The sequence below is a fragment of the Medicago sativa genome, chromosome 5, assembly GCF_051527215.1.
Source record: "Medicago sativa cultivar Bolivia chromosome 5, Bolivia_mono, whole genome shotgun sequence".
NCBI classification, from domain to species: Eukaryota; Viridiplantae; Streptophyta; class Magnoliopsida; order Fabales; family Fabaceae; genus Medicago; species Medicago sativa.
Window position 1 is genome coordinate 48018747 of NC_140753.1, and position 27368 is coordinate 48046114.

The 27368-nt window shown below is 38.4% G+C and overlaps 1 protein-coding gene, 1 long non-coding RNA gene and 1 other non-coding gene across 3 annotated transcripts in view; 2 read left to right on the forward strand and 1 right to left on the reverse strand.

The window, feature by feature from the left end:
- Positions 1-10433: 10433 nt before the first annotated feature.
- On the reverse strand, positions 10434-10948 carry LOC146922561 (uncharacterized). The gene is made up of 2 exons (XR_015012502.1): positions 10763-10948; positions 10434-10649 (listed from the first exon to the last, which is right to left on the reverse strand). It is a non-coding gene; the product is annotated as an uncharacterized LOC146922561 (long non-coding RNA).
- A 1636-nt stretch (positions 10949-12584) lies between these two features.
- The window catches only part of LOC146922562 (uncharacterized), a 62400-nt gene continuing 47616 nt past the window's right edge, over positions 12585-27368 (forward strand). Inside the window, exons 1-2 of the mRNA XM_085711564.1 lie at positions 12585-13154; positions 13223-13415. Of these exons, the coding sequence (XP_085567690.1) occupies positions 12585-13154; positions 13223-13415 (763 nt within the window). The remainder of the gene's footprint in view (positions 13155-13222; positions 13416-27368) is intronic.
- Positions 20663-20768, forward strand: LOC146922563 (small nucleolar RNA R71). The gene has a single exon (XR_015013069.1). It is a non-coding gene; the product is annotated as a small nucleolar RNA R71 (small nucleolar RNA).

Consider the following 27368-nt stretch of genomic DNA (forward strand, 5'->3'; position numbering starts at 1 on the left):
TCCATACAACAGGCTGATTCTTTCTGAGCAATTTGAAAATTGGTCCACAGGTAGTAGTCATGTGAGATATAAATCTTGAAATATAGTTCAGACGCCCGAGGAAACCTCTGACTTGCTTCTCAGTTTGAGGGGCCGACATCTCTCTGATGGCTCGGACTTTGTCAGGATCAACTTCAATGCCTCTCTGGCTGACAATGAAGCCTAGCAACTTTCCAGATCGTACACCGAATGTGCACTTGTTAGGATTCAACCGCAGCTTATACTTTCTCAATCTTTCAAACATCTTTTTCAAATACACAACATGCTGCTCTTCATCACTTGACTTCACAATCATATCATCAACATATACTTCAATCTCTTTGTGGATCATATCATGAAACAGAGTTGTCATACCCCTTTGATAGGTAGCACCGGCATTTATCAAGCCAAACGACATTACTTTATAACAGAACGTTCCCCATGGAGTGATGAAGGACGTCTTTTCTCTATCCTCAGGAGACATTCGTATCTGATTATAACCAGAGAAACCATCCATGAAGGAGAACACTTTGGATTGAGCAGTACTGTCAACAAGCACATCAATATGAGGCAATGGGAAGTTATCTTTTGGACTGGCTTTGTTCAGATCTCTGTAATCAACACACATTCGAACTTTCCCATCTTTCTTTGGTACTGGTACGATGTTGGCAATCCACTCAGGGTATTCAGCTGTCATGAGGAAACCTGCATCAATTTGCTTTTGTACTTCAGCCTTGATCTTAAGAGCCATGTCTGGACGAGACCTTCTCAATTTCTGTTTGACAGGAGGACATTCAGGTCTTGTCGGTATCCGATGTTCCACAATCTTGGGGTCTAAGCCCGGCATATCTTCATAGGACCACGCAAAGACATCTGGATAATCATGAAGAAGCTGAATAATCTTCCTTTTCACTTCTGGCTCAAGTGCAGCACCAATCTTGATCTCTTGCTTGTTTTCTTCAGTGCCCAGGTTGACGAGTTCAATCTCTTCCTGATGAGGCTGAATGGCTCTTCTTTCTTGCTCAAGCAGTCGAGTGATCTCATACGGTATCTCTTCATCATTTTCATCCTCATCTTTAGCTTCATATACAGGGAATTCAAAATTTGGAGGAACCATAGGGTCACTGTGTTCAACGGGTTTATTATGGTTCAATCTGCATAATATGATTGGGATGATTTTAGAAAAATGTTTTTCTATGCAGATTTTTAAAATTTATAAGAAAAATAACAAATGTTTTGGTTTTTTCTGGCATTACCATTATTTCCAAGAAAAAGGCACTAAAAAGTAAAAAACAAGAGTCGTGAGAAAAACGACCACTTTTATTGAAAACGGCAATGCCGAAACAAACAGCCCTTACAATGATATCACTTTCGCCTTGGGCAGAGCGAAAGGATTGTTATTTTGAAAACAAAAAACATGAGCAACAAAACACATTACATGGAAGCATGCATGACTAAAGGAACATCAATGGCTTCCCAATTTCTCACAGTGCCTCCTGGTATAACAAATGCAGGCACGTGACCACCTTCAGCAGCATCTTCAGCAATAGCATTGATGAACCCAGCACTGTAAAAGGTTCCCTTTGAAACAGCAGATGTCGGGGAGAATCCAAGGCCCTCTTTACGCTTGTTTTCCAAGATTTGAATCACCTTGCCCCAGCCAGCAGCTTGCCCTGCTTGACCCGGAGAATCCTGAAGCACTGGCACAATCACACATACATCACTGACGGTCAAGTGTTTGTCATCCATCAGACTCTGGATATCATCTTGCACCACACGACAGCCCATGGGATTTTGCAGACATTCTGAACAAGAATCATGATCATGTTTGAACAAAGAGGCCTGGCAGAGCTTGACATGTAATGGCACCAAGGGAGTAACGACATTGCGGACATCCAACATGGGATCCTCTTGAGGAGCGGGAATCCTTTCAAAAGCCTCAATCATATTGACAGCAGCATGGTCTGGAAGTGGATTGCCGAGGACATGAGGAGCATTATTCTCAAAAGTCAACCGTCCCTTTTCTATTAGGTCTTTCACAATGTACTTCAGAGCAAGGCAACCCTCAACATCATGGCCTTGAGCACCCTGATGAAATTCACATGTTAGATCCTGTCGGAACCTAGGAGGCAATGGATTAGGCGGAGGCCTGCCTGGTCTAGTGACACAGTGTCCCTTGGCCAGTAGAGTTGGGAGCAGCTCACCATACCGCATTGGTATTGGTGGAAAAGAAGGTTTGGGTCGGGGACCCTGTTGTTGCTGCTGTTGAGCAGGAGGCTGTTGTTGCACTTGCTGAGCGATGGCATTGACGGGCACTGGTGGTTGGCCCGGTGGCAGAGGATATTGCTGGTAGAATGGTGGGAAGAAAGGATGCTGAGAGTACTGCATATAGTGGTAGGGCAGAGGTAATTGTGTAGCAGCTGCAGATGGGTTACCAGACACCATCCCCACATCAGATTCTTTCTTCTTATGATGACCATTACCATACTTCTTTGATGTACTGTTTGAAGATTCACCTTTTTCTAGGACAATAATACCATCTCGGACAGCCTCTTCTAGACGGGTTCCCATTGTAACCATATCAGAGAAGTTGTTCGGAGCAGAGACTATCATTCTCTCCTTATATTCCTTCTTCAGAGTCTTCAGGAATGTCTGTGTTAACTCTTCCTCATCAAGTCGAGGAGAAACACGGGCAGCTGCCCCTCTCCATCTCTGAGCATATTCTCGGAAGGTTTCATCTGATTTCTGAGACAAGGCTTTAAGAGAGTCCCTATTTGGCTTCAGACGAGTGTTGAATTCATATTGACCTTCAAAAGCAGCAGCCAGATCCTCAAAAGTACGGATGTTGTCTTTGCTCAAACTAGTGTACCAATCTGCTGCATCATCTGTCAAGCTACTCTGAAAGCAATGGATCATTAGCGCATCATTGTCTGCGTAGTTAGCCATCTTTCGGACATACCGGATAACATGGTTGTGCGGACAAGAAGTTCCATTGTATTTGTCAAATTCTGGCTCTTTGAATTTCTTAGGAACCTCAAATCGGGACACCAAGCATAGATCACGAGCTTTAGCAGGAGCGCTATTGTTTCCCCGGCTAGCCTTGACCTCACGGAGTTCTCCAGCCAACTCCCTCAACTGTTTCTTCATAGCTTCCATTGCGGGATCTTGTCCACGCGGAGTATCAACATCAATCACCTGTTGCACAGTGTGTACAATAGGGTCGGTAACAACGGTAGTCACCTGAGGCATAGCAGTAGACACAGGAATCTGTCCTTGACCAGCAAAACCAGAGACACCAGCGGCAGTATTAGGAGAGTAGTAAGCTGAGAGGCCATAAGGACGGCCGTTGGGCATAACAAAACGAGCATCAGTAGCCACAGTAGACAGTGGGATAGAGGGAATCACCTCAGCAGTAACTGGAATAGAAGTGGCTGGCTGTTCTTGTGAAGCCATCATAGCGGACATAGCGTCATGAGCCTTGGCCAAGTCTTCTTTCATAGCAGCCAATTCGGCACGGAGCTGAGCATTTTCTTCTTCAAAGTTAGCCATCATCCTTCTCTTGTGAAATCTTGTCTGATGAATTCTATCTGGTTGGTAGACTTTGCGAACACGAGCCACCTTTCAGACTGCGGCGGACAAAACCAGGAGGCAATGAGCACGAGAGAAGTTTTTTTGTGGTCAATGAATGCATATGATGTATGAAATGTGTTGATGTATATGCAAAAAAGACTCTTTTTAGGTTATCGAAGGGTTTTAGACAAATTATGAACTTGTAAACATTACTAAACAACAATTAACATAAACGGGAAACAAACAACCAACATATAGTCTTACAAGACAATTTCAACATAAACAAATGCAAATAACAACAGGAAATGGAGATCCTCAAGCGTAGGAAGTGGAAACGTCATCCTCAGACTCAGACTCATAGCTGCAGTATCGTGCATAGAAGTCACGGGCACCCCTAGCTCTCTTGGAGTCCCTCATAAGCAGCCTATCTTTCTCCTCAATCTCTCTCTTAGCCTTAGCTAACTCTTTCTTCAGTGTCAAGACTTCATGAGTCTGCTGCTCACCTTTTCCATCCAAAGTCATGATCAAGTTCTCAGCCTCATAGTATCTAGCTCTCCACTGATGCTTCTCCCGACTCTCCATAGCTAGATGCTCCTGATACATCTCCTGGGTAGGTGGGAGTAGAGGCAAAGGCATGGTAGGAACAGATGCAGACACATATCTCATAGAGGGATAAGGCGTACCAGCCTCCTCAGCTCGGTTTATCACCCACTGTGTATAGGCCTCATGAGCGATACCGGACCTCGCACCCATATGCTTTACCTCTTTCTTCCGAAGTTTGGTCCAAGCTTGCATGAAATCTTCTCTAATGCCTGTGGGAGCACTGGAGTAGTGAAAGAAGTAAGGAGCTGTAGCAAGATTAATGGGCTTATCTTTCATCGGAAAACCAAATTGTCGCAAAGCAAGCTCCGGGTTGTAGTTGATTCCACCCCGGGTACCAAGAAGAGGTACATTAAGAAACTTTCCACCACCAAAGATGATTTCCTTGACCCTAGAAGCGGGAGTGAGCCAAACCACTTCATTAGGAGTGAGGGCCATAATCCTCTGTGAAATAGACCAATTCCTCGGATTGTCGTGGAAAGACTGCGGAAGGTGCGAAATAAACCACCTATAGAGGAGAGGCACACAACAAAGAATGTATCCACGACCTTTGCTGGAACGATCGTGAATAGCATGGTATGTGTCAGCTAGCAAAGTAGGAACCGGATTCTTGGAGTGGAAGATCATAATAGCATTCATGTCCACGAAGCCATCAAGATTCGGAAAGAGAATAAGCCCATAGATGAGAAGTGCAAGAATAGCCTCAAGAGTGTCCTGACAAGTGGTGTTGAGGTTGGCTTTCCCAAGAAGATACTCTGAAGTGAACCCTCGGATGTGCGCCTTAGTGACAAGATTCTTGGAGACATCGGTGGTCTTGAGATAGAGATCTTTAGCAATAACCAATGGAGGAGGAGGGTTTTCAGGTCCTGAGAAAGGTACCCCCTTAGCAATAGATAAACCCATCAAGGAAGAATAAGCCTCTAGAGTAGGCACCAACTGAAAGTCTGGGAAAGTAAAGCACCGATACCCCGGATCATAGAATTGCACTAGAGTGTGCACAAGCTTCTCATCCACATTAGTATGGAGAATAGGGAGTAAAGCCCCGTAACGGCGTCGGAAACCAGTCGGATCCTCAATCTTGAGTGCCAAATCCCTCAAACTAGCCAAATCCACTTCCTTGAACTTGTAGGATTTAGTCATCTTCATCCCTACAATGTTTACAATTTCAACTTGTCTAAGCCCTTCGATAACAATGCATGACAAAAAGTTTATGCATGTATGCATGTATGCATGAATGCATGATTATGTTCAAGTTCGGAGAAAACATGGTGGGTTTGAAGTTCAAAGTCGAGGAGTCATGGGTGGACACGGTGTCCGGTGAAACTAGGGTTTTAGGATAATAGTAACCGGGTTCTAAAAAGGTTCCCAAGTTGCAACCTCTCCGACGTATCTCATGGTGTCACGAGACAACCCTCGCTCCATGATTATACGTGGAAGGTCTAACTTGAGTGTAGTATCGCGTGACGACTAAAACTCGAGACAACACCCGGTTTAGCCTCCGCACTACATCCTAGAAAATGGCCATGGATGGGTTTGGTTATCTACGGTTCATAGCGTCATAGAACAATTAGAAGCAAAGTGCCTAAACTCGACAACTCGCGCCGACAACATCACCCCCAAAATGCCTCAGCTATGTGGGATTGATCGCATAATCCAAAACACGAGGCAACCCCCGGAATGAATTGTCGATTATATCCCCCCTAAATCCTAAGTTCACTCAGCCCGGGTGCAGGACTTTTGATATTCTCACCCCACACGTTTGCAAGAAATTAAACATTTATTCACATAAGGAAGCAAGTAAAAGAAGCAAGTAAAAATACAAGCGCAAACGTGGAAATAAAAACTAGGCGTAACTCTCGAATCTCCCCAGTGAAGTCGCCAGCTGTTTTATCTTGGTTTTCGGGTGTCAAACATTGATTACGTTCGAACCTTTTAAACCGGTGATATCTTATTTTTTCTTGGGAAGGGAAAAAGTAAGCAAAACCCTTGAGAATCGAGGTCCGGGAGTTGTTTTCGCTATGGGAAGGTGTTAGGCACCCATAACGACTATAGTAACCTATAGGAACCGTCTTTAATTTCTACGTGCGCGCTTTATTTTTAAATGCTATTTGAAAATGTTATTTATACCTAAATTTTGCTAAGTGAAGAATTGGAGGGAGAAGAAAGTGTTTGAATTTTTATTTTATTTGAATTGAAGGAATTTTGTTCCTTGCCTACGTACCCGATTAAGGGATCAAATCCACCGTAGTTCTCTTCCAAAAATGTTTTTGTTTTTGTTGGTTGATTTTAAGTTTGAAAATTGGAGTTTGAAGAATAGAAAGAGGCCTCAAGGGCATGAGATTGGGAAATTGTGAGGTTTGATTAGTGATTTGCAAAAGAAGTCAAAGTTTGATTATTTTCATTGAAATTTGATTAAGAAAATGGAAAAGAAAATACAATGGGATGTTGGATCCCAAGGTTTATTTGGAAAAGGTTTGAGTGAAGTTGTTCACATTTGTTTGGAAAATTGGTTTTTTCTAAGTATAAGTCCTAGGCATTCATCTAAACATACAATCCTAAACATACATCTAAACATGCATATTCTAGCTATATAGTGATGTGTGTGCATGTGTCGGTGCTTGTGTCGGTGTACATCATTAGAGTCCATTGTCCTTTACATCATACCCTAGATACATTCTACGGCCTCTTTGCCAAGAAAATTAAAAGCATGAAAGTAAAAATATTACAAAACTCCTAAGTGTTTACATTCTAACTCTTGTATGGAATTCAAAGTGCAAGAAAAATCAAAACCAAGGATATAAGATGGAGAATGAGATGAAGATGATGAAAGATGCTCACGAAACATGGAACAAGGTGGTTAGTAATATAAGGCATAGGGGAAATGAAAATAAAAGCAAGTAGAAAATGCATGAGATTATACTAGAAATAAAGCAATGTAGTGGGATAATAAGAAACCCAAAAGCATCACATCAAGACATAAAGTGGAAATCGAAATATTAAAGCAAAATTAAATGCAAGATATTGTGGAGCGAAGAAAGTTTAAAATGCATGGAACTAGAGTTAAGTTTTTAAGCTAGGTTGTAAGAATGTTTGATGAGACCATAACCAAAAGATGCATACAATGATTCTAAGACCCAAATTAACAATAATGCATGCCGTAAAAAAAATGATTCTCGAATTAAGATGCAAGAAAATGTAATCAAACATATGATAGAGATGCATGATATAAAAAATGTTTTGAATCAAAATGTATGAACAAGTTTAAAACAACTAAGAAACTAAAAAAAGATGCATGATGTTAGACACAATTTAAATGCTAGAAAGGTGCATATGAAGTTAAAAAACGAAACTAAAAAAAGGTGCAAGAATTTCAAAAGAAATGAGATATGGGGGGGTGTATGAGCAGCGCAGGAGGGCACAAAAAGCAAGGCTGTAGAAACAGCAACAGACAACTGCTGGGCCCATAAGCTTGTGGTGAATTGGTTAATAGAGCCATGGATTAACAGGTATGGTATGCTACACAAAACTAAACTACAAGGAGAAGCAAAACGCAACTTCTCCTTCTTCCTATCGATTTCCTTTCTTCTGAACAGCAGGGTGCGCTATTCCCCTTTCTTTGTTCTAAATAATTAACCACCAATTAACAGAAAACAGTCCTAATCTTCATCTATTTGCGCAAAGCCGTACGAACAAAGACTCCGATTCATCTTCTTCGCAAGCATCTTCTTCGCAAGCAAGAAAAAAGAAACCAGAATCCGGTGAAGCTTCGTAACTCCGGCACGGTGGTGGCCGCAGGCACCGCCGCGACAGAGCTTTCGAAAACTCCCTCCGAACCTGAATCCTCCTTCGTTTTCAACAAAATTTTCACGCTAAAGATGAATCGAGTTTTTTTGGAATTTTCAGAACGGCAATCATGAATACGTGAATACATATATCTGGATTCGAAATTCTAGGGAAGGAGAAGACACGAAATACCTTCTGAAGCCTCAGATTCTTCTCTCTCGAACGTGCTCCGGTGTGTTGGATTCGGAATCGCCCTCCGCCGAACTTGAATTCGCCACCGCCGTATTGTTGTTGAGTTCTTTGCTCACGTTCACGCTTCTTTCCTCTCTTTGATTTCGATTCTGGCCTTGCTTGAAGTGTTGCTTACGTTTGTTGATGCTGTCGATGGATGATGACGATGATTGTTGAAGCGTAAACCAAACCTCGTCGTTGTTGTTACTCCGTTTGCGTGAGAATCAGTTTTCTGCGGAATCCGAATTCGTTGCAGTTATCAATGGCGTTGGTGATTTGGCGCGTTTGCGAAGCCTCTGGCGACGGTGATGGTGATAGAAGCAGTTTAAAAGCAGTGGTTTGAGGTTTGGTTTATGGAGTTTGCGGTGGTTTTTTGATGAAGGTTGGAAGTGGTTGTGGTGGTTTTGATGAAGGTTGGAAGTGGTTGTGGTGGAAGAGTGGTGGTGAAAAAAAGTTGTTAGGGTGGTGATAATTGGTTATGGAGGAAGAGTGGTGGTGAAAGTGGTGGTTAAAGAGTTAGTTATGGTGGAGAGGGTAGTTACGTGAATGAAGAAGAAGGAGAAAAAAAGAAAAGAGTTTTTTTGTGATTTTTGTGGAATTGTAAAGAAATGATTGGTGAATGAAAAATTGACCATGGTTTGACTTATATAGGCTAAGTCATTGACCTTGGACCAATAGGATAGAGACATGTGGCACTAGACTTGTAACAAACTCTTAAGGACCAATAGCATTTGGACACGTGGCACTTGGACTCTAACAAACTAAAAAGGATTAAAATGTAAATAACAAAAGTGCGCGGACTAAAATGAAAATTAAAACAAAAATTGAATTGGAAAAGTAAATTGAAAATTAACGTAAAATGAGACGATTAAAAACAACAAAGCAGATTAAAACGAATCAGAAATATTATGTGAAATGACCAAAACGCCCCTAGGGACTAAAACGACTAAAAATGACTCAGATGAAATTTTAAAATGAATTTTTAACAGGGAATGAAACAAAGACTTATATAAGCAAAATTAAAAGACTCAGAGCCAATTTTTAAGATTTGAACAGAGCTTTGACACTTGAAAAGACTAAAATGCCCCTAGGGGCAAAACTGACTCAAAAATGACTTCAAATGCAATTTTTAAAACGGGTTTTGACATAGAATGAAACAGAGACTTATTCAAACTACTTGAAAGGACTCAAACAAATCTTTAAAAGACTGAAAGAACTTTTGACATAGGAAATGACTAAAATGCCCCTAGGGGCTATACTGACTAAAAAATGACTTAACTGATATTTTTGAAATGAATTTTGACATGAGATTGAAACAAGGGCTTATACAAACCAATTTAAAAGACTCAAACAATTTTCAAAGATTAAAATGAATTGAATGCAGGAAATGACTAAAATACCCTTTTATGTGAATTTTGCAAATAACATTGAAATAAAATGCAGAGAAAGATGCAATTGATCAGAGACATATCAAATGACTTATAATGCAAGAAAAGAAGAATTGATTAGTATTTTTAGGTCCAAAATTAGGGTATAACATGGTCTATAATAAAGATTATATACATCATTAATTGAATCTAGAATATAGATTTTTGTTTATAAGTGATCAGAGGGTGTACTTCCTTTCATTTAATTACGATCATTTTAGAGTACAATTATCAAACCATAATTGCATGATCTATAAAATTTGGAAAGGAAATTTAACAACAACAAAAAAACCAATAAATATGTGCCAACATAATAATTAAATTACATATCATCATATATTTTAGGGTTAATTAAGATTTTAGTCCCTATAAATATTCACAGTTTTGTTTTTAGTCCATATAAAATAAAATCACACTTTTTAGTCCCTGTGACATTTTCCTTAAGCATTTTAGGGACCAAAACGTTGATGGAAATTTTTGACAGGGACTAAAAATGCTGATGGAAAAATTTTACAGGGACTAAAAATGTTGATGAAAAATTTTATAAGGACTAAAAAGTGTGATTTTATTTTATAGGGACTAAAAACAAAATTTTAAATATTTACAGGGACCATTTACTTAATTAACCCTATATTTTACAATAAACAATATTTCTCATATGTTATACTAGTGAAATATATCATTCTTCCTTGAATGACATATTTTCTGTCTCTTTGGTCTTTTACTCATACGCTAAAAGTGAGGATCTGGATTATCGGCTACGCTAATCCCTTCCAGCACTCTTTGTTGTACTTTATGTCTGCATCTCTATCATCATTTCCCTCTCTCTCATCATCATCTCTTTTTATTTTTATTTTTGGTTTCTCTCTCCTCACAGAGCAAAATCATCGTTGTTATCATATATCGGTTCTCCATGTGCAGGATCATCACATATACATGTGTAATTAACACACTTCGTAATCAGAGGAGGTACACAAAAATTTTCTGGACATTCAGTGACACTTCGACATACAAAAAGTGCTGTAATTGAAAAACAGAATATAAGATTTTGGAAAAGAAACAGAATATAAGATTGTTAGGAATCAAATGCGATAAAATATTGTGCAAGAATTAAAGAATGAAAATTGGCATACCGTTAACGTTAATTGCAATAAGAAATAGGAAAAGAAAGAGGGTCATAACATAAGTATACTTCATAAGTTTAGCTATATATTTCTTACTTTCCAATTGTTCAAAAAAAAAAAAATTCTTACTTTCCACGTAAGAAATTAAAAAGAATTTTTGAACACTTTATAATGTGGAAAGTTTGATCTTTCTTTACACCAATTAAATATTTTCCAGCATTTATAGAATTGTGAAAAATAAAACTTCCGAGATTAGAATAATTGTAGAATTTCTCTTTAATATATCGAAGTGTTTTGTTTGCCCCTTTAACTCAAATAAAATACTTTACTGTTATAAGAGATAACGTTTTAACCTTTCATGATAAAAAAAGGTAAATCATGAAAGAGTAGTAATATCTTGCACCATCTAACATTCTGATTTTTAATAGTGAGAGTTTATTTTTTTATTTTTTTTTAAGAAAAATCAACTAAAACATACGCACATTATCCATAATTATCGGTGAATTCTAGGGTGAGGGAGCAATTAAACCCCTCACCGGTGTACCACTTATATTTTACTATTAGATCTTTTAAAAAAATTCAATGGTTGCGATTTATTGGAAATAAAAAAATAACACCTATGTCTTCTCCCATCCAATCTTTTTGTTGCAGCAAAACCTTCACTCAATGCTTAATTATCTTTTTTTGAAAGAATTGAAGGCTTAATTATCATTATTAGACTTAAATCTTAAACAGAATTGGAAATTCAGGAATGAAATATTACAGTGGAAGAAATTTCTAGGTATTCAATTTCAATGTTTGCTGTTGAATTCGATTTTCGATTTCCTTTACTGAATCACGTTTATGCAACAATCCGGACACGTCAATTTGTCAAGGATACCAACCTCTACATTCTCAAAACGGAAATTGCGATGTTTTGTATTACAATTTATCCTTTATCTCTGCTATTAGAGATAACTTGCGCAGCAAGTTATCCATTAAAGTAGTGTTCCTCTAGTTGTTAGTTTACAATTCTTAGCATACAACTCACTACTTGTATAAATAACATTGTATTGATCACTTTCAATCGAATGAAAACAAGAGATTCATTCATTTTCTCTCTATTGATAATATGGTATCAGATTTCTCTCTCATGAGAGAGAAGTTTCGGTCCTAACCGTTTTCTGTTACGGTTGCTTCCGCTCCAATCTTCATCTTCAACCTCTGTTTCTTCCCTCTTTTCACCATTGTTGCTTGCTGAAGCTTTTCTCTTAGCTTCTCTGTTTTCTCTCTTCGCTTCAATCGGTGAATTTTTCATTTCTTTCTCTTCTTTATTCTCTTCGATTTCTGCGTTCTTACGCATTGATTCATCTTCGATTATTCAAATTGCATCATGCCTCCTCGTCAAGCACCTATCATCATCCAATCTGCACCATAACAACCAGATGTTGAATCGATTTTCTACGTTCATCTGAGCGAAGGTCCAAATTCGGTTACGATCATTCCGAAGCTCAATGGCTCCAATTACTTAGCTTGGAGTTGTTCAATGAAGCGTGCTTTAGGAGCAAAAAACAAGCTCGCCTTCATCAATGGTGCTATTCAGCAACCTGATGCTCATGATTTGAACAGAGCAGCGTGGGAACGGTGCAATCATTTGATACACTCATGGATTATCAATTCAGTTTCTGAATCCATAGCTCAAACTATTGTTTTTCACGATTACGCTTCAGAAGTTTGGGAGGACCTGAAAGAGAGATTTTCCAAAGTTGATAAAATCTGAATTTCTACTCTTCGTTCTTCCATCAACAATCTCAAGCAAGGAGGCAAGACTGTTTCAGAATATTTCATTGAAATGCATGCACTTTGGGAAGAACTGAATTCACACAGGCCTCTTCCAAAGTGTTCATGTCTTCATCAATGTCGCTGCGAAGCTTCAACTCTCGCTCATGAATATCGTGTTGAAGATCAAATCATGCAGTTCCTCATTGGTTTAAACGACCAATTTTCTGTTGTCAAGACTCATATCTTGCTTATGGATCCTCTTCCTACTTTGAATAAGGTGTATTCTTTAGTGATTCAAGAAGAGAGCAATCATGCACCTATCCTTTCCCTTCCTACTGAAGAATCCAATGTTTTGGTTAATGCTGCTGATTCAAAGAAACCTTATGGTCGTGGTAGAGGATCTTATGGTAATCAAAACAATTCCTCCAGACATTGCACTTTCTGCAATCGTTCCAATCATACCATTGACACTTGTTACCTAAAGCATGGATTCCCTAATGCTAACAAACCAGCAAATTCCAATGCCTTCACTCATGGATCCACTAATAGTGCTACGGTTGAATTTGGAAATACAAGCAACACTGAGCATGGGAATGGTGATTCAAGTTTCGGTATTTCTCAAGACAGATATGTGCACCTTGTAAGCTTGCTTCACAAGCAACCCTGTTGCCTCCAGCTGTATCTCCTTTTGTTTCTACTTCTAATCAGCTCACTACTTCTCAAGCCATTCCCCTTGCTCCTCATCAGTCAGGTATACAAAATGTTTTCTCTTGTTCTTTTCATGCTAATTCTATACCTGTTGGGATCATAGATTCAGGAGCAAATGATCATATCTGTTTTTCTAAAACTTATTTCACTTCATTTTACAAAATCAAACCTGTTCTTGTCACTCTTCCTAATGGTAATTCCATTTATGTGTATTGATAGACGTTTGGCAAGTGCACCAAATACTATCGAAGTAGTAAAAATATTGATCCCACGAGGACTGTTTTTAACTTCAATAATTCAATTGCGTTATAGAAATAGGATGTGTAAAGTTTGTTTTGGTTTTGCCACTAGGCAGTAGATTTGGTTTGATTTTAATTAAATCAAGTAACAGAAAATAAAGATTTGATTAAGAAAATATGGAAAGAGATGAGATCAGATCCGTCGAATCCTCTAAGTTCCCCTAATTGGTCTACTGCACCTATTTGTTATGAATCCTCTTCTAATTTACGATGATTAACAAAATAGCCCTAATCAATCCCTTGAGTTAGGACCCTCTTCTTAAACTACAGCCCCTAATTCCTTAGGTGGTCTAATAATTCTTGAAGGTTTTACCGAACGTTAACCTATTATCACTAACAAACGATTATCTATTCCTAGACTAACCCTGTTTATTAGAACAATTCAATTAGGTCTAAGTCGAAAGCCATGGTCAGTGGTCATTCGTTCTCACAAAATCAAGTTATATGTGATCAAGATATAAAAAGCATTAAGATCAATTGAATTGAATAAACTAGAATTGAATTCATAAACGAAATAGAGTTTCACAGCAACATGTGTCAATTAGGGTTACAAAGATTCATCTCGGATCTAATCTCTAAGAGATTTAGCTACTCATAATCGAGTTTACAAATAGCATAATCAATGATTGAAATAAAACATACATGAATTGGTAAAAGGTTGAAGAAATTGCCCTTCTAGCCGACTCCGATGTCTCAAAATCGCACTTTGCTCTCCAAAATCGTAACCCTTGTTCTTTAGATTGAGTGCAGTATTTATAGAAGACATGGGCCTGACCCATCAAAATCGCGTCGCGCCATGTATATAGGCGTGGCGCGATTTCCCTCAAACAGGGAGGATGTAATTTTGCTTCAAAAATCGCAGCACGGCTTGAAATTGGCGTGGCGCGATTTCCTTCGAACATACCTCAATATTTAAGCTTTTTGCACTCCAGAACAGTATAAATTGCATGAGAACTCTATCAAAATGTCACAATAAGTCCTAAAAATTACGTAATGACAACATGTCATCACAACCCCAAACTTAAACCATTCCTTGTCCTCAAGGAATTTGCTTGCAACAGTGACAAACGACAGTAAAATAACACTTACCTGACAAAACGATAGTACCCAAAAGTTCATTCTCCTTCTAGCTAAAGATGAGCTAGTTTGACTTGTTCGCATCCACCAATTCACAACTCCTCGCATCAAATTGAAATAGGGTTCTACCAGTCGACATGCAGGTCTACATATTACCATACGCTTGAAAAGTTTCTAAACATCAATCAAAGTCAATATCATTACACACTTTTGAGGTCTTTAGGGTTATAACGGGGCTTAGGTGAAAGGTGGGATATATTTGGATAAGTAGGCTATACAAAATTTGAGTTAGGCATTCCTACGGAAGTTAAAGCACAAAATTCAATCCTTCAATCATTCACCTTGTGGAAATACAATCAATGCAAAGGTACTAGAAAACATTTTTAACATTTAAGGACAATCGAGTTTGAAGTTACTCAGATTTTCAATGTTTTGTCCCTTTTTCAGCATTCAATTTCATTTTTTTTTTGATACACCATTTTTGTGTATATAAATTGCATGACAATTTCATAATTCTTTTCATTTTTGTTCTCTTATTCTCTAGTACCCCCACCCCAAACTTAGTTGGTTGCAAATTCCAAAAGCAACCCCAAACTTAATCTTTAGCAACATTCTACAATGCCTTAACTCAGAAAATACATTAAGGGACAAGTCCTAAAAGTCTCTAGGCTTGTAATGTAGTTTGTCACCGAACAAAAAGTTCTAATCCTACCGGCTCACAATTGGTTAAGAAAGGATATTTTCAACAAATTAAAAACAGGGTAGGCTTCAAAAAGGCTCACAGGACCAAGCACTTTTGCCTCAGTGTGTAATCGACAAAGACCAATCAATAATAGAGAAACAATGCAAGTTCTAGAAATGTAGTTGCATGGAAAACTAATCTAAATATAAGTAAATTGAAAAACAAAATTTGGCAATGAACCTTATGGCTGAGATTTCTGGGAGTATGTGACTACCTAGCAACGCCGTACACTTCGCCTTTGAATCAAGTCACCCCTCCTTTAGAACTTTTGGAATACCGTTTCATCAAACAACTGTTACTAAACTGGAAAAGGTCACATGAAACAAAACAAATTCATTAATTAAACAAGTGAAGGAGCAATTACAATAGGGAAATAAGTTCAATGGACTTCGACATTAAAAAGAAAATAAAGAAAATGAATTGAAAAAAAAGTAAATCTAGTGGGCTGTCTCCCACTCAGCGCTTCTTTATCGTCACTAGCTTGACTGCTAAGGATCCTTAGAGGTCCTTCACAATGAGTGCCACCCTTCCTCTTGGTAGGTCGCCACCTAGGTATGGTTTAACTCTTTGTCCATTTACTTTGAAACTTCGATCTCCTTCAGGTGTCACTAGTTCAACAGCTCCATATGGTGACACACTTTTGACCAAGAATGGTCCAGACCATTTTGACTTGAGCTTCCCAGGAAACAGCTTCAACCTGGAATTATACAACAAAACTAGTTGTCCACAGTTAATATCCCTAGGCACTAAGTTTTTGTCATGATACCTTTTTGTCCTGGCTTTATAGATGAGCGCATTTTCATATGCTCTAAGCCTCATCTCCTCAAGTTCATTAAGTTTCAAAATTCTTTTCTTACCAGCGGCTACTTGATCAAAATTTAAGGCCTTAATGGCCCAATAAGCTTTATGTTCTAGCTCGACTGGAAGATGACATGCCTTCCTATAGACTAACTGATAGGGTGAGAACCCAAGATGGGTTTTAAAGGCTGTCCTATATGCCCACAGTGCGTCATCTAATTTCCTAGACCAATCTTTCCTATTTGACACAACTGTCTTCTCCAGAATCTGTTTCAGCTGTCGGTTTGAAACCTCTGCTTGACCACTAGTTTGTGGGTGATAGGGAGTTGCAACTTTGTGCTTAATGTTATACTTTTTGAGCACATTTTCAAGAAAATTATTGCAAAAATGCTTCCCCCCATCACTGATCAATACTCTAGGGGTTCCAAACCTAGTGAAAATATTCTTTTGAAGGAAGTTGACAACCGTTTTGGCATCATTCGCAACACATGGTATCGCTTCAACCCACTTTGTGACATAATCAACACAGACTAGAATATGGAGATAAGAGTAAGAGGAAGGGAATGGTCCCATAAAATCAATACCCCAACAGTCAAATGGTTCAACTTCAATGATTCCTTTTAGGGGCATTTCATTCCTCTTTGATATGTTACCTGTCCTTTGGCATCTGTCACATCTTGTGACAAAGTCGTGGCAATCTTTGAAAAGGGTGGGCCACCAAAATCAACTTTTCAAAATTTTTGCAGCTGTTCTTTCTCCACTGTGGTGGCCTCCATAAGCTGAGCTATGGCAGTGCCACATGATACTATGTGCTTCCTCACCTGCAACACAACGTCTAATCAAACTGTCAGTACCTACCTTAAACAGATACGGGTCATCCCACAAGTAGTGGTTTGCATCTTTGAAGAACTTTTTCCTCTGAGGGTAGGTCAGATCATCAGGAACTATGTTGCCGGCCTTAAAGTTTGCCATGTCAGCAAACCAAGGTCTTTCTCCAATAGCAAACAGCTGTTCATCGGGGAACTCGGCCTTGATGGCCTTCTCCTTCTTTGTCACCTCATCATTCTCCAGCCTTGAGAGGTGGTCAGCTACCACGTTCTCGACTCCCTTCTTGTCACGAATCTCAAGATCAAATTCTTGCAATAATAGGATCCACCTCAACAGTCATGGCTTTGAATCCCCTTTTGTTAAGAGATATTTAAGAGCTGCATGATCTGTAAAAACAATGACTTTGGAGACTATTAGATAAGAACGAAATTTTTCCAACGCAAAGATTACAGCAAGCAATTCCTTTTCAGTGGTGGAATAGTTAACTTGATTTTCATTTAAAACCTTGCTTGCATAGTAAATTGCATGGAAAAATTTGTTCTTGCGTTGGCCTAGGACTGCACCAACAGCATAATCACTTGCATCACACATAAGTTCAAAAGGTAAATCCCAATCGGGTGCAATGATTATTGGTGCAGTCACCAACTTGTTTTTAATCAAAGAAAAAGCATTTAAACATTCATAATCAAAATTAAACTCGTTTTCTTTGACCAAGAGGTTACAGAGGGGTTTGGAAATTATAGAAAAGTCTTTTATGAACCGCCGATAGAAACCGGCATGCCCCAAGAAACTCCTCACTCCTTTAACATTGACGGGTGGAGGAAGTTTCTCTATAACCTCTATCTTAGCTTGGTCCACCTCAATGCCTTTAACACTTATTTTATGCCCCAAAACTATACCTTCAGTTACCATAAAATGACATTTTTCCCAATTCAAAACAAGGTTAGTTTTGGTGCATCTTTTAAGTACAACATTTAAATGGAACAAGCATTGATCAAAAGGCTTACCAAAAACAGAAAAGTCGTCCATAAATACCTCAATGTTCTTCTCTATCATATCAGAGAAGATGGAAAGCATGTACCTTTGAAAGGTCGTCGGCGCATTACACAGCCCAAAGGGCATCCTTCGATAAGCAAACACTCCAAATGGACAAGTGAAGGCAGTCTTTCCTTGATCCTCCGGAGCCACTGCAATTTGATTATACCCGGAATACCCATCCAAGAAGCAATAAAAGGCTTGGCCAGCCAATCTCTCAATCATTTGATCCATGAATGGTAATGGAAAGTGGTCCTTTCTTGTTGCGGTATTCAACCTCCGGTAGTCTATACACATTCTCCAACCAGTGACGGTGCGGGTAGGTATCAATTCATTTTTTTCATTTGCTACCACCGTCATTCCTCCTTTCTTGGGTACCACATGAACTGGACTTACCCATGAGCTATCTGAGATAGGGTAGATCATACCTGCATCTAGTAACTTCAGCACCTCTTTCTTCACCACTTCCTTCATTGATGGGTTAAGTCTCCTTTGAGGTTGAACCACCGGTTTGTATTCAGCCTCCATGTGTATTTTGTGCATGCAATAAGCTGGACTAATACCCTTCAAATCAGAAATGTTCCACCCCAAAGCTCCTTGATTGTCTCTTAACACCCTCATTAATTTTTCTTCTTCCAAAGGTGTCAAGGTATTGCTGATGATTACTAGTTTAGAGGCATCCTTAGTGAGAAAAACATATTTCAAGTGAGAAGGGAGTTCTTTTAATTCTGGATTTTTCTCTCCTTCTCCACTCAAAATAGGAGCATCCATAGAGTACTTACCCATTAATTCTTCTATTTTTACCGGACCCAACTCTTGCTTGCTTGCTTCTAGTTGCTTCACACAATCGCTTACTTCAAGATCTTCATCATCTCCACATCTTGCTATAGAATTCACAATTGCACGTTCAAGAGGTTGTGTTGGTTGATGTTCACAAGAGTCATCTTTAACTATTTCTTCAACAATGTCAATCCGGTAACACTTGGGATTTTCATCTTTGTGCTTCAAGGCCTCAAATATATTAAACACTACTTGCTCCTTATGGAATCTCAACATTAGCTCTCCTTTCTCAATGTCAATCAAAGCACGGCCAGTTGCAAGGAAAGGTCTTCCTAGAATGAGTGGCATATCCTCATCTTCAGCCATATCTAAGATCACAAAATCTGCCGGAAACACCAAGTCATTAACCTTGACTAGCACATCTTCAAGCACACCGAAAGGATAAGAGATTGACCGATCAGCTAAAGTAATGGTCATTCTTGTTGGTTTTGGTTCCCCACACTTAAGCTTCTTCATCATTGAAAGAGGCATCAAGTTGATACTTGCTCCCAAGTCACATAAAGCTCTTCCAATGTCTACCGGTCCAATTGAACAAGGGATAGTGAAAGCACCAGGATCCTTCAGCTTAGGTGGCAGCTTCTTTTGAAGAATAGCACTACAATTTTCAGAAAGTGCTATGTTCTCATCATCCTTAGGCTTCCTTTGTTTGGTTAACAAGTCTTTCATGAATTTAGCATACAACGGCATTTGATCGAGAGCTTCACCGAAAGGAATATTCACCTGAAGTTGTGAGAAAAGTTGCATGAACTTCTTGAATTGACCTTCATCCTTTTCTTTCTTCCTGGAAAGGTGAGGGTATGGAAGCTTCACATATGATGGAATAACTTGCGGTTTATCTCCATCTTTCAAGATTTGACTCTTCGACTTCCTCAAGATTGAATCTTCATCAATTAACTTCTCACTTTTTTCTCCCTCTATTTTTTTCTTCCTTTCGTTTTCAACTACTCCATGATCATCTTCTTTTTCAACTACACCCTCATCATTTTTTTCAACTTCACCATTCTCCTCCACCTCAACTACTACATCATCAACCTTCTTTGGAGCTTTTGGAACTAAAGGTGTCAAAACCTTTTTGCTCCTCAATTCAATAGCATTACAAGACTCATTCTTAGGGTTGTCTTTAGTGTTACCTGAGAATCCGCCTTTACTTTGTTCAGCCAATTGCTTAGCTTATTGCCCCAGTTGAGTTTCAAGCATCTTCCTAGAACCTTCATTGTTCTTTCTTTCAGCTTCTTGACTTTTCTTCATCTCTTCGAAGTTGCCTTGAGTCATCTTCATGAAATTCATCATAGTTTCCTCAAGAGCTGATGGCTTTCTTTGTTGTTGTTGAGGAGGAGTAAGCATCTGAGAATTCAAAACGTTGTTATTCGAGTAGCTTAGATTGGGATGCTTGTTGATTCCTGGAGTGTAGTACTGATTTTGCCTTTGATATCCTCCCATGTAGTTAGCTTCTTCACTAGAACCTTCTGGTACACATTCACCATTGGGATGTTCTTCACCACATAGATCACACTTGATTGCAGCCACTTGTTGTTGCTTATGAGCCAAAGTGAAGCCTTGAAACTCCTTAGTTAGAGCTTCGATTTGTTTGTTCATAGCTGCTTGGTTAGCAAGGATAGCAGTTTGTTCACTTACCCCAAACACTCCTCTTTCCTTCTTTTTCGCTTCAGCACGGTACTCATTTCCAGCCATGTTTTCTATCAAGCTTGGACTTCATGATCAGTTTTGCTCTTGAGACTACCTCCCACGGAAGCATCTAAGAACATTCTAGTGTTTGGTGTTACCCCCTCAGTGAAGATTTGGAGGTATTGTTTCTCGGTGAACTCATGATTAGGGCATCTCTTAAGAAGCAAATTGAATCGCTCCCAAGCATCATATAATGATTCACCTTCTCCTTGCTTGAAGTTAGAGATTTCCATCTTCTTTTCCCAATATTTAGACATAGGGAAATATTTCTCCAAGAACTTCAGCTCTAACTCTTCCCATGTTTGGACAGTCCCGTTTGGTATTGTTAGCAACCAATCTTTTGCTCTTCTCGTCAAGGTGAAAGGAAATAGCCTTAGTTTCTTTTGTGCTTCAGTCACGGTGGCTGGTTGCACACAAAACTCACAAGTTTCAGCAAAGCGGCTCAAGTGTTCATGAGGACTCATAGCTTCAGTCCCATCGAATTGCTTGTCCCTCAAACCGTTAAAGACAGTTTTCTTGATGTCGAAGGCTACGGGGTTAGATGGTTGAAAAGTATGGGTCAGTTGACCGCGATGAGTGGCTAATCCGTAATCTCCTAGCTTAGGTCTTGGTGGTACAACTCCTTCACCTTCCATAGTTGCAGATTTAGGAGAAGCAGATGTTTCAGATTCAGTTGAGAGTGGCTCCGGTATTTGTTCTCGAACACCCGGTGGAACGGAATGAGCTAACCTTTGCGACCGGACAGCTTTCCGAAGTGCTCTAGCAGTTCTTTCAATTTCCGGATCGTACTCTAAGTCGTCTGAGCTCTGTTTACCTCGCATAAACAGCAAAATACCTTAGTAGCACTGCACAACGCAAAGTAATCAAGTGAATATGAAAACAGAAAAATAAAAATTAAAAACAGAAAATTAAATTGCAAAAACCCTAAATTATAACGTAATTTCCTTGTTGAAATAATTCAACAGTCCCCGGCAACGGCGCCAAAAACTTGATAGACGTTTGACAAGTGCACCAAATACTATCAAAGTAGTAAAAATATCGATCCCACGACGACTGTTTTTAACTTCAATAATTCAATTGCGTTATAGAAATAGGATGTGTAAAGTTTGTTTTGGTTTTGCCACTAGGCAGTAGATTTGGTTTGATTTTAATTAAATCAAGTAACAGAAAATAAAGATTTGATTAAGAAAATATGGAGAGAGATGAGATCAGATCCGTCGAATCCTCTAAGTTCCCCTAATTGGTCTACTGCACCTATTTGTTATGAATCCTCTTCTAATTTACGATGATTAACAAAATAGCCCTAATCAATCCCTTGAGTTAGGACCCTCTTCTTAAACTACAACCCCTAATTCCTTAGGTGGTCTAATAATTCTTGAAGGTTTTACCGAACGTTAACCTATTATCACTAACAAACGATTATCTATTCCTAGACTAACCCTGTTTATTAGAACAATTCAATTAGGTCTAAGTCGAAAGCCATGGTCAGTGGTCATTCGTTCTCACAAAATTAAGTTATATGTGATCAAGATATAAAAAGCATTAAGAACAATTGAATTGAATAAACTAGAATTGAATTCATAAACGAAATAGAGTTTCACAGCAACATGTGTCAATTAGGGTTACAAAGATTCATCTCGGATCTAATCTCTAAGAGATTTAGCTACTCATAATCGAGTTTACAAATAGCATAATCAATGATTGAAATAAAACATACATGAATTGGTAAAAGGTTGAAGAAATCGCCCTTCTAGCCGTCTCCGATGTCTCAAAATCGCACTTTGCTCTCCAAAATCGTAACCCTTGTTCTTCAGATTGAGTGCAGTATTTATAGAAGTCATGCGCCTGACCCATCAAAATCGCGCCGCGCCATGTATATAGGCGTGGCGCGATTTCCCTCAAACAGGGAGGATGTAATTTTTCTTCAAAAATCGCAGCACGGCTTAAAATTGGCGTGGCACGATTTCCTTCGAATAAACTTCAATATTTAAGCTTTTTACACTCCAGAACAGTATAAATTGCATGAGAATGTTTTATCTTGGTTTTCGGGTGTCAAACATTGATTACGTTTGAACCTTTTAAACCGGTGATATCTTATTTTTTCTTGGGAAGGGAAAAAAGTAAGCAAAACCCTTGAGAATCGAGGTCCGGGAGTTGTTTTCGCTACGGGAAGGTGTTAGGCACCCATAACGACTATAGTATCCTATAGGAACCGTCTTTAACTTCTACGCGCGCGCTTTATTTTTAAATGCTATTTTGAAAGTATTAGGTCCTAAAAGTATTCCAAGTGAAGAATTGGAGGGAGAAGAATGTTTTTTGGATTTTTGTTTTATTTGAATTGAAGGAATTTTGTTCCTTGCCTACGTACCCGTTTAAGGGATCAAATCCACCGTAGTTCTCTTCCAAAAAATGTTTTTGTTTTTGTTGGTTGATTTTAAGTTTGAAAATGCGTTTTGAAGAATAGAGATTGAGAGGCCTCAAGGGCATGAGAATTAAGAAAAAGTAGGGTTTGATTAGTTATTTGCAAAGTATGGTCTAAGTATGGTTATTTTTCATTGAAATTTGATTAAGAAAATGAAAAAGGAAAAATCAATGGGATTTTGATCCCAAGGTTTATTTTGAAAATGGTTTGAATGATGTTTGTTCATATTTTTTGGGAAAATTGATTTTTCTAAGTATAAAGCCTAAACATACATCTAAACATACAATCCTAAACATACATCTAAACATGCATATTCTAGCTATATACCTAAAGTGATGTGTGTGCATGTGTCGGTGCTTGTGTCGGTGTACATTATTAGAGTCCATTGTCCTTTACATCATACCCTAGATACATTCTATGGTCTTGCAAGAAATTAAAAATTGCATGAAGTAAAATATTACAAAAGCTCCTAAGTATTACATTCTAGGCCTTGGTACAAATTAAATTGCAAGAAAAATAGAGATGAAAATGGGATGAAATGGGGATGCTTGTGTGTATGGAACATGAAATAGAATGGTTAGTGAAGATGAGGCATAATAGAATAGTACTTATAAGCAAGCAAGATAGTACTAACAAAATGACACAAAAAATTAACAAAACAAGTATCAAAATATGCCTAAAAGTTCACCACAATGACAAGGCAAACACAGGACCTATAATCCTCACATTTTGACACTTTACAAAGTATTTTAGTTCAGTTCTAACACAAGAATTATGAGGAAACGCCATGCCAAATCTTATAGTATACTTTTAAGCATATTTTACACTTTGTTTTCACATGAAATCTCTCATTACTTGCAAGACAAGAAACTCATAATTGGACACACAAAACTGTAAAAACAAGCATATGTTCAGGGATAATCACATCACAAAGTCACATATCAATCATTAATACCACATAACAAAATATCATGGTTACCACGTAGCAAGATTTCATACAAAATTAACAAGAAATGAAACCAAGTATCAAAGATCAACATACCTATTTTTTTTTATCAAATTCCATCATGCAAAAATACCATAAACACTAAGGAAAAAAAAAACAAGAACACAAGGGAATTTATTTTGGAAATTTTGCACAAAAAAAGACACACAGGAGGTGTTGGAAGCAAAGTCCAGGGGTGTAGCTAGCAAGGAATCCATAACCAACGAAAAAACAAAAGCCCAAACCAACTCTACATGGATCCTGGGTCTTCAGGGGGTTCAGGGACCGTTGGATTGATCCAGACTGATCAACCCTAGATCCAACGGTCTGAGAGGCGAACCAATTGAACCAGACCGGTCCAAGGGCTTATATAAAGGCCTGGTGACCGGTCCAATTCATTTGCCACTCCCCTTTCTCTCTCTACGTTACAAACTCTCTCCCTTCTCTCTAGACTCTCCACTGTCTTCTCCGGCGGAAATAGCCACCGCCGGTGACGATGAAACCCTAAACTCATCAAACCTTAACGATCTAAGACTTTTCACCGTTCATTTTACAGTCTAAACATGAATCAAGCATCAGAAATTGCAAAAGAAACTTAGATCTACGCAGATCGAAGCTCAAACTTTACGGTTTTCAGATTTCTCAAATCTCTTCGCACTTTTTTAAAACGAGGCTTTAATCTATGTTATTTTCTCTGCTGATGATGAATTTGAACGTGATTTTGTAAAACGAACGGTGAATCTTTGCAGATCTGTCTTTTAGGGTTTGGTTTCGAAGCTTTTGAAACTTTTTTTTTGAATATACCGAAACAATACCCTAAACTGAAGTATCTTTCTTACTTATGATGATTATAAACCTCGTTTCAAGAAATAAACGGTGAATCTTTGAAGATTCACATCTTTAGGGTTTCGTTTCGAAGTCCTTCGAACCTTTTTTGAAGTTCTTCTTCAACTTCACCGTTTATTCCTGTTTGTTGAGCTTCGTTGAGCTTTTGCGATGAAAACGAAGAGGTTTTTCGAGGATTACCTGGTTTTTTTTTGGAGATTCGAACAAAAGATCCTTGTTGAAGCTTCTGGTAAGTTCTGGAACCGAAAATAAATCGGTAATCTTCTTCTTCTTCTTCACTGATTCACAATTGCTTCTGTCTCTCTTCTTCTCGCCTCAAAATCCTCCGTGATCGCACTTTGTGTTTGAATTGCGAAGGTACGAACTCGATGATGAAGGTTCTTGGTGAATCTCTGAGAGTTCGTATCAATTCCAATTGATTTGCACAATAATTTGCTGAATTAAGCTTCGTGTTGATGAAAATTGATATGATTCTGATGAATTGTGTAGTTCTGGAAACGGTTAGGGTTTCTGTTATGAATGTTCTTGAAGTTTTTTCTGGAAATTTTGGTGTTTGATCTGTTTTGATCAGAGAGAGAATTGGAAACGTGTTTTTGTTGATTTTTGATGAGTTGGCGTGTTGTGATTGATTCTGGCCCTGCATTGAATGATGTGGCCTATTTATAGGCTGCCAAGTGTGATATGGACCAATGAATTGCTGACATGTGGACCTAGGCTTAGTTGGCTTCGGCCTTGCTGAGTTTATGACTTGAGGGCTTTTCTGCAATTTTTGAAAGTTCATGGACCAATCTGCCAATAAAAATAATAAAAAAAGACCAAAAGTAATAAACTGGACAAAAGGACTTAATTGCAATTGACCTAAAATAAAAGTTTGACTTGGAAGGACTAAAACCTAAAAAGGAAAACTAAAATGCAATTTTAAAAGTCTTAAAGGACTGAAATGCAATTTTAGAATTTTAGGACTTAAAAATAAAAATAATAATAAAATTGGAATAAAATTGGTAAATTGGAAAAAACGTAAATTGAAACGATTAAAATTGACAAAACGGACTAAAATGAACAAACGGCTTAAATGAGGTACTTTAAAGTAACCTCTCTCTGCCGAAATTTCGTGTGAAATGACCAAAATGCCCCTGGGGCTACACCGACTAAAAATGACTCAGATGCAAATTTTAAAAGGATTTTTAACAAGACATTAAAGCAAGAACTTATACACACGAAATTAACAGACTCAGAGACAATTTTAGAAGTTTGAACAGGGTTTTGACAAATGAAAAGACTAAAATGCCCCTAGGGGCAAAACAGACTCAAAATGACTTCAAATGCAATTTTTAAAATGGATTTTGACATAGAATTGAAATGAGGACTTATTCAAACTACTTGAAAGGACTCAACCCAATTTTTAAAAGACTGAAAGAAATTTTAACATAGGAAATGACTAAAATGCCCTTTTATGTGAATTTTGCAAGTAATATTGAAATAAAATGCAGAGAAAGATGTAATTGATCAGAGTCATATCAAATGGCTTGAAATGCATGAAAAGGAGGATTGAGTTGGTATTTTTAGGTCCAAAGTTAGGGTATAACAGCTGCCCCTATTTAAGTTTCTTTGTCCGGGGAGTCAAAAGACGAAGTCTTTGAGTTGACGGGACGAAGATACTTAAATATTAACATTTGCACTGCTTTTGGACATAAAAATACGCTTTCAAATTTTCAAAAATATGAATGCCATGCAATACTTTGATTATGAATGCAAGACAAACAACTGGAGTCCATGGAACATGTCATGTCTCTGGGGATTCAGGCGGACATTGACAGGGTGGACAGACCAGGGGATAGAAAATAAGGTACAAGTTGTTCTTTGGATCGAACTAGTCACTTGGCCAAGGAATACAAAACAAGAGATAGGTACAAGCTGTTCTTGGGATCGAACTTGGCACTTGACCAGAAACATAGACATATAGGCAGATACAAGCTGTTCTTTGGATCGAACTTGACACTTGATTGAAGATACAGATAGGCAGACACAAACTGTTCTTTGGATCGAACTGGCTGTTTGGCCGGAGATATAGACAAAAGGGTAGATACAAACTGTTCTTTGGATCGAACTTGCCGTTGGATATTCACCACATCATGTGGGTAGGTGCAAACTGTTCTTTTAGATCGAACTTGCCGTTTGACCTATAACAAGGCATAAGCTGGGTACAAACTGTTCTTTAAATTGAACTTGTCGTTTGTCCGTAGGTATAGGTATATAGGCAGGTACAAGTGGTTCTTTTTGGATCGAACCTGGCACTTGACCAGTTAACAAGACACAAATTGAAAGTCTGGTTTAACAAGATACCCATTGAGGGTAAATTGTCATTGACTTGATTTGAAGGTAGTCATGACCATTTTTGTTGGCCCAAGAGCAAATTGAGAGTGAATTGGCATTGATTTGAATTGAATTGAAAGTTGACATTGAAAGAGAGATTGAAAATTGAGATTGAGCAGAGACATAGGCATAGACATTGGATTGAGAGTTGAAATTGAAAGAGACATTGGAAATTGGAATTGAATTGAGACATAGACATTGACATTGGATTGGAG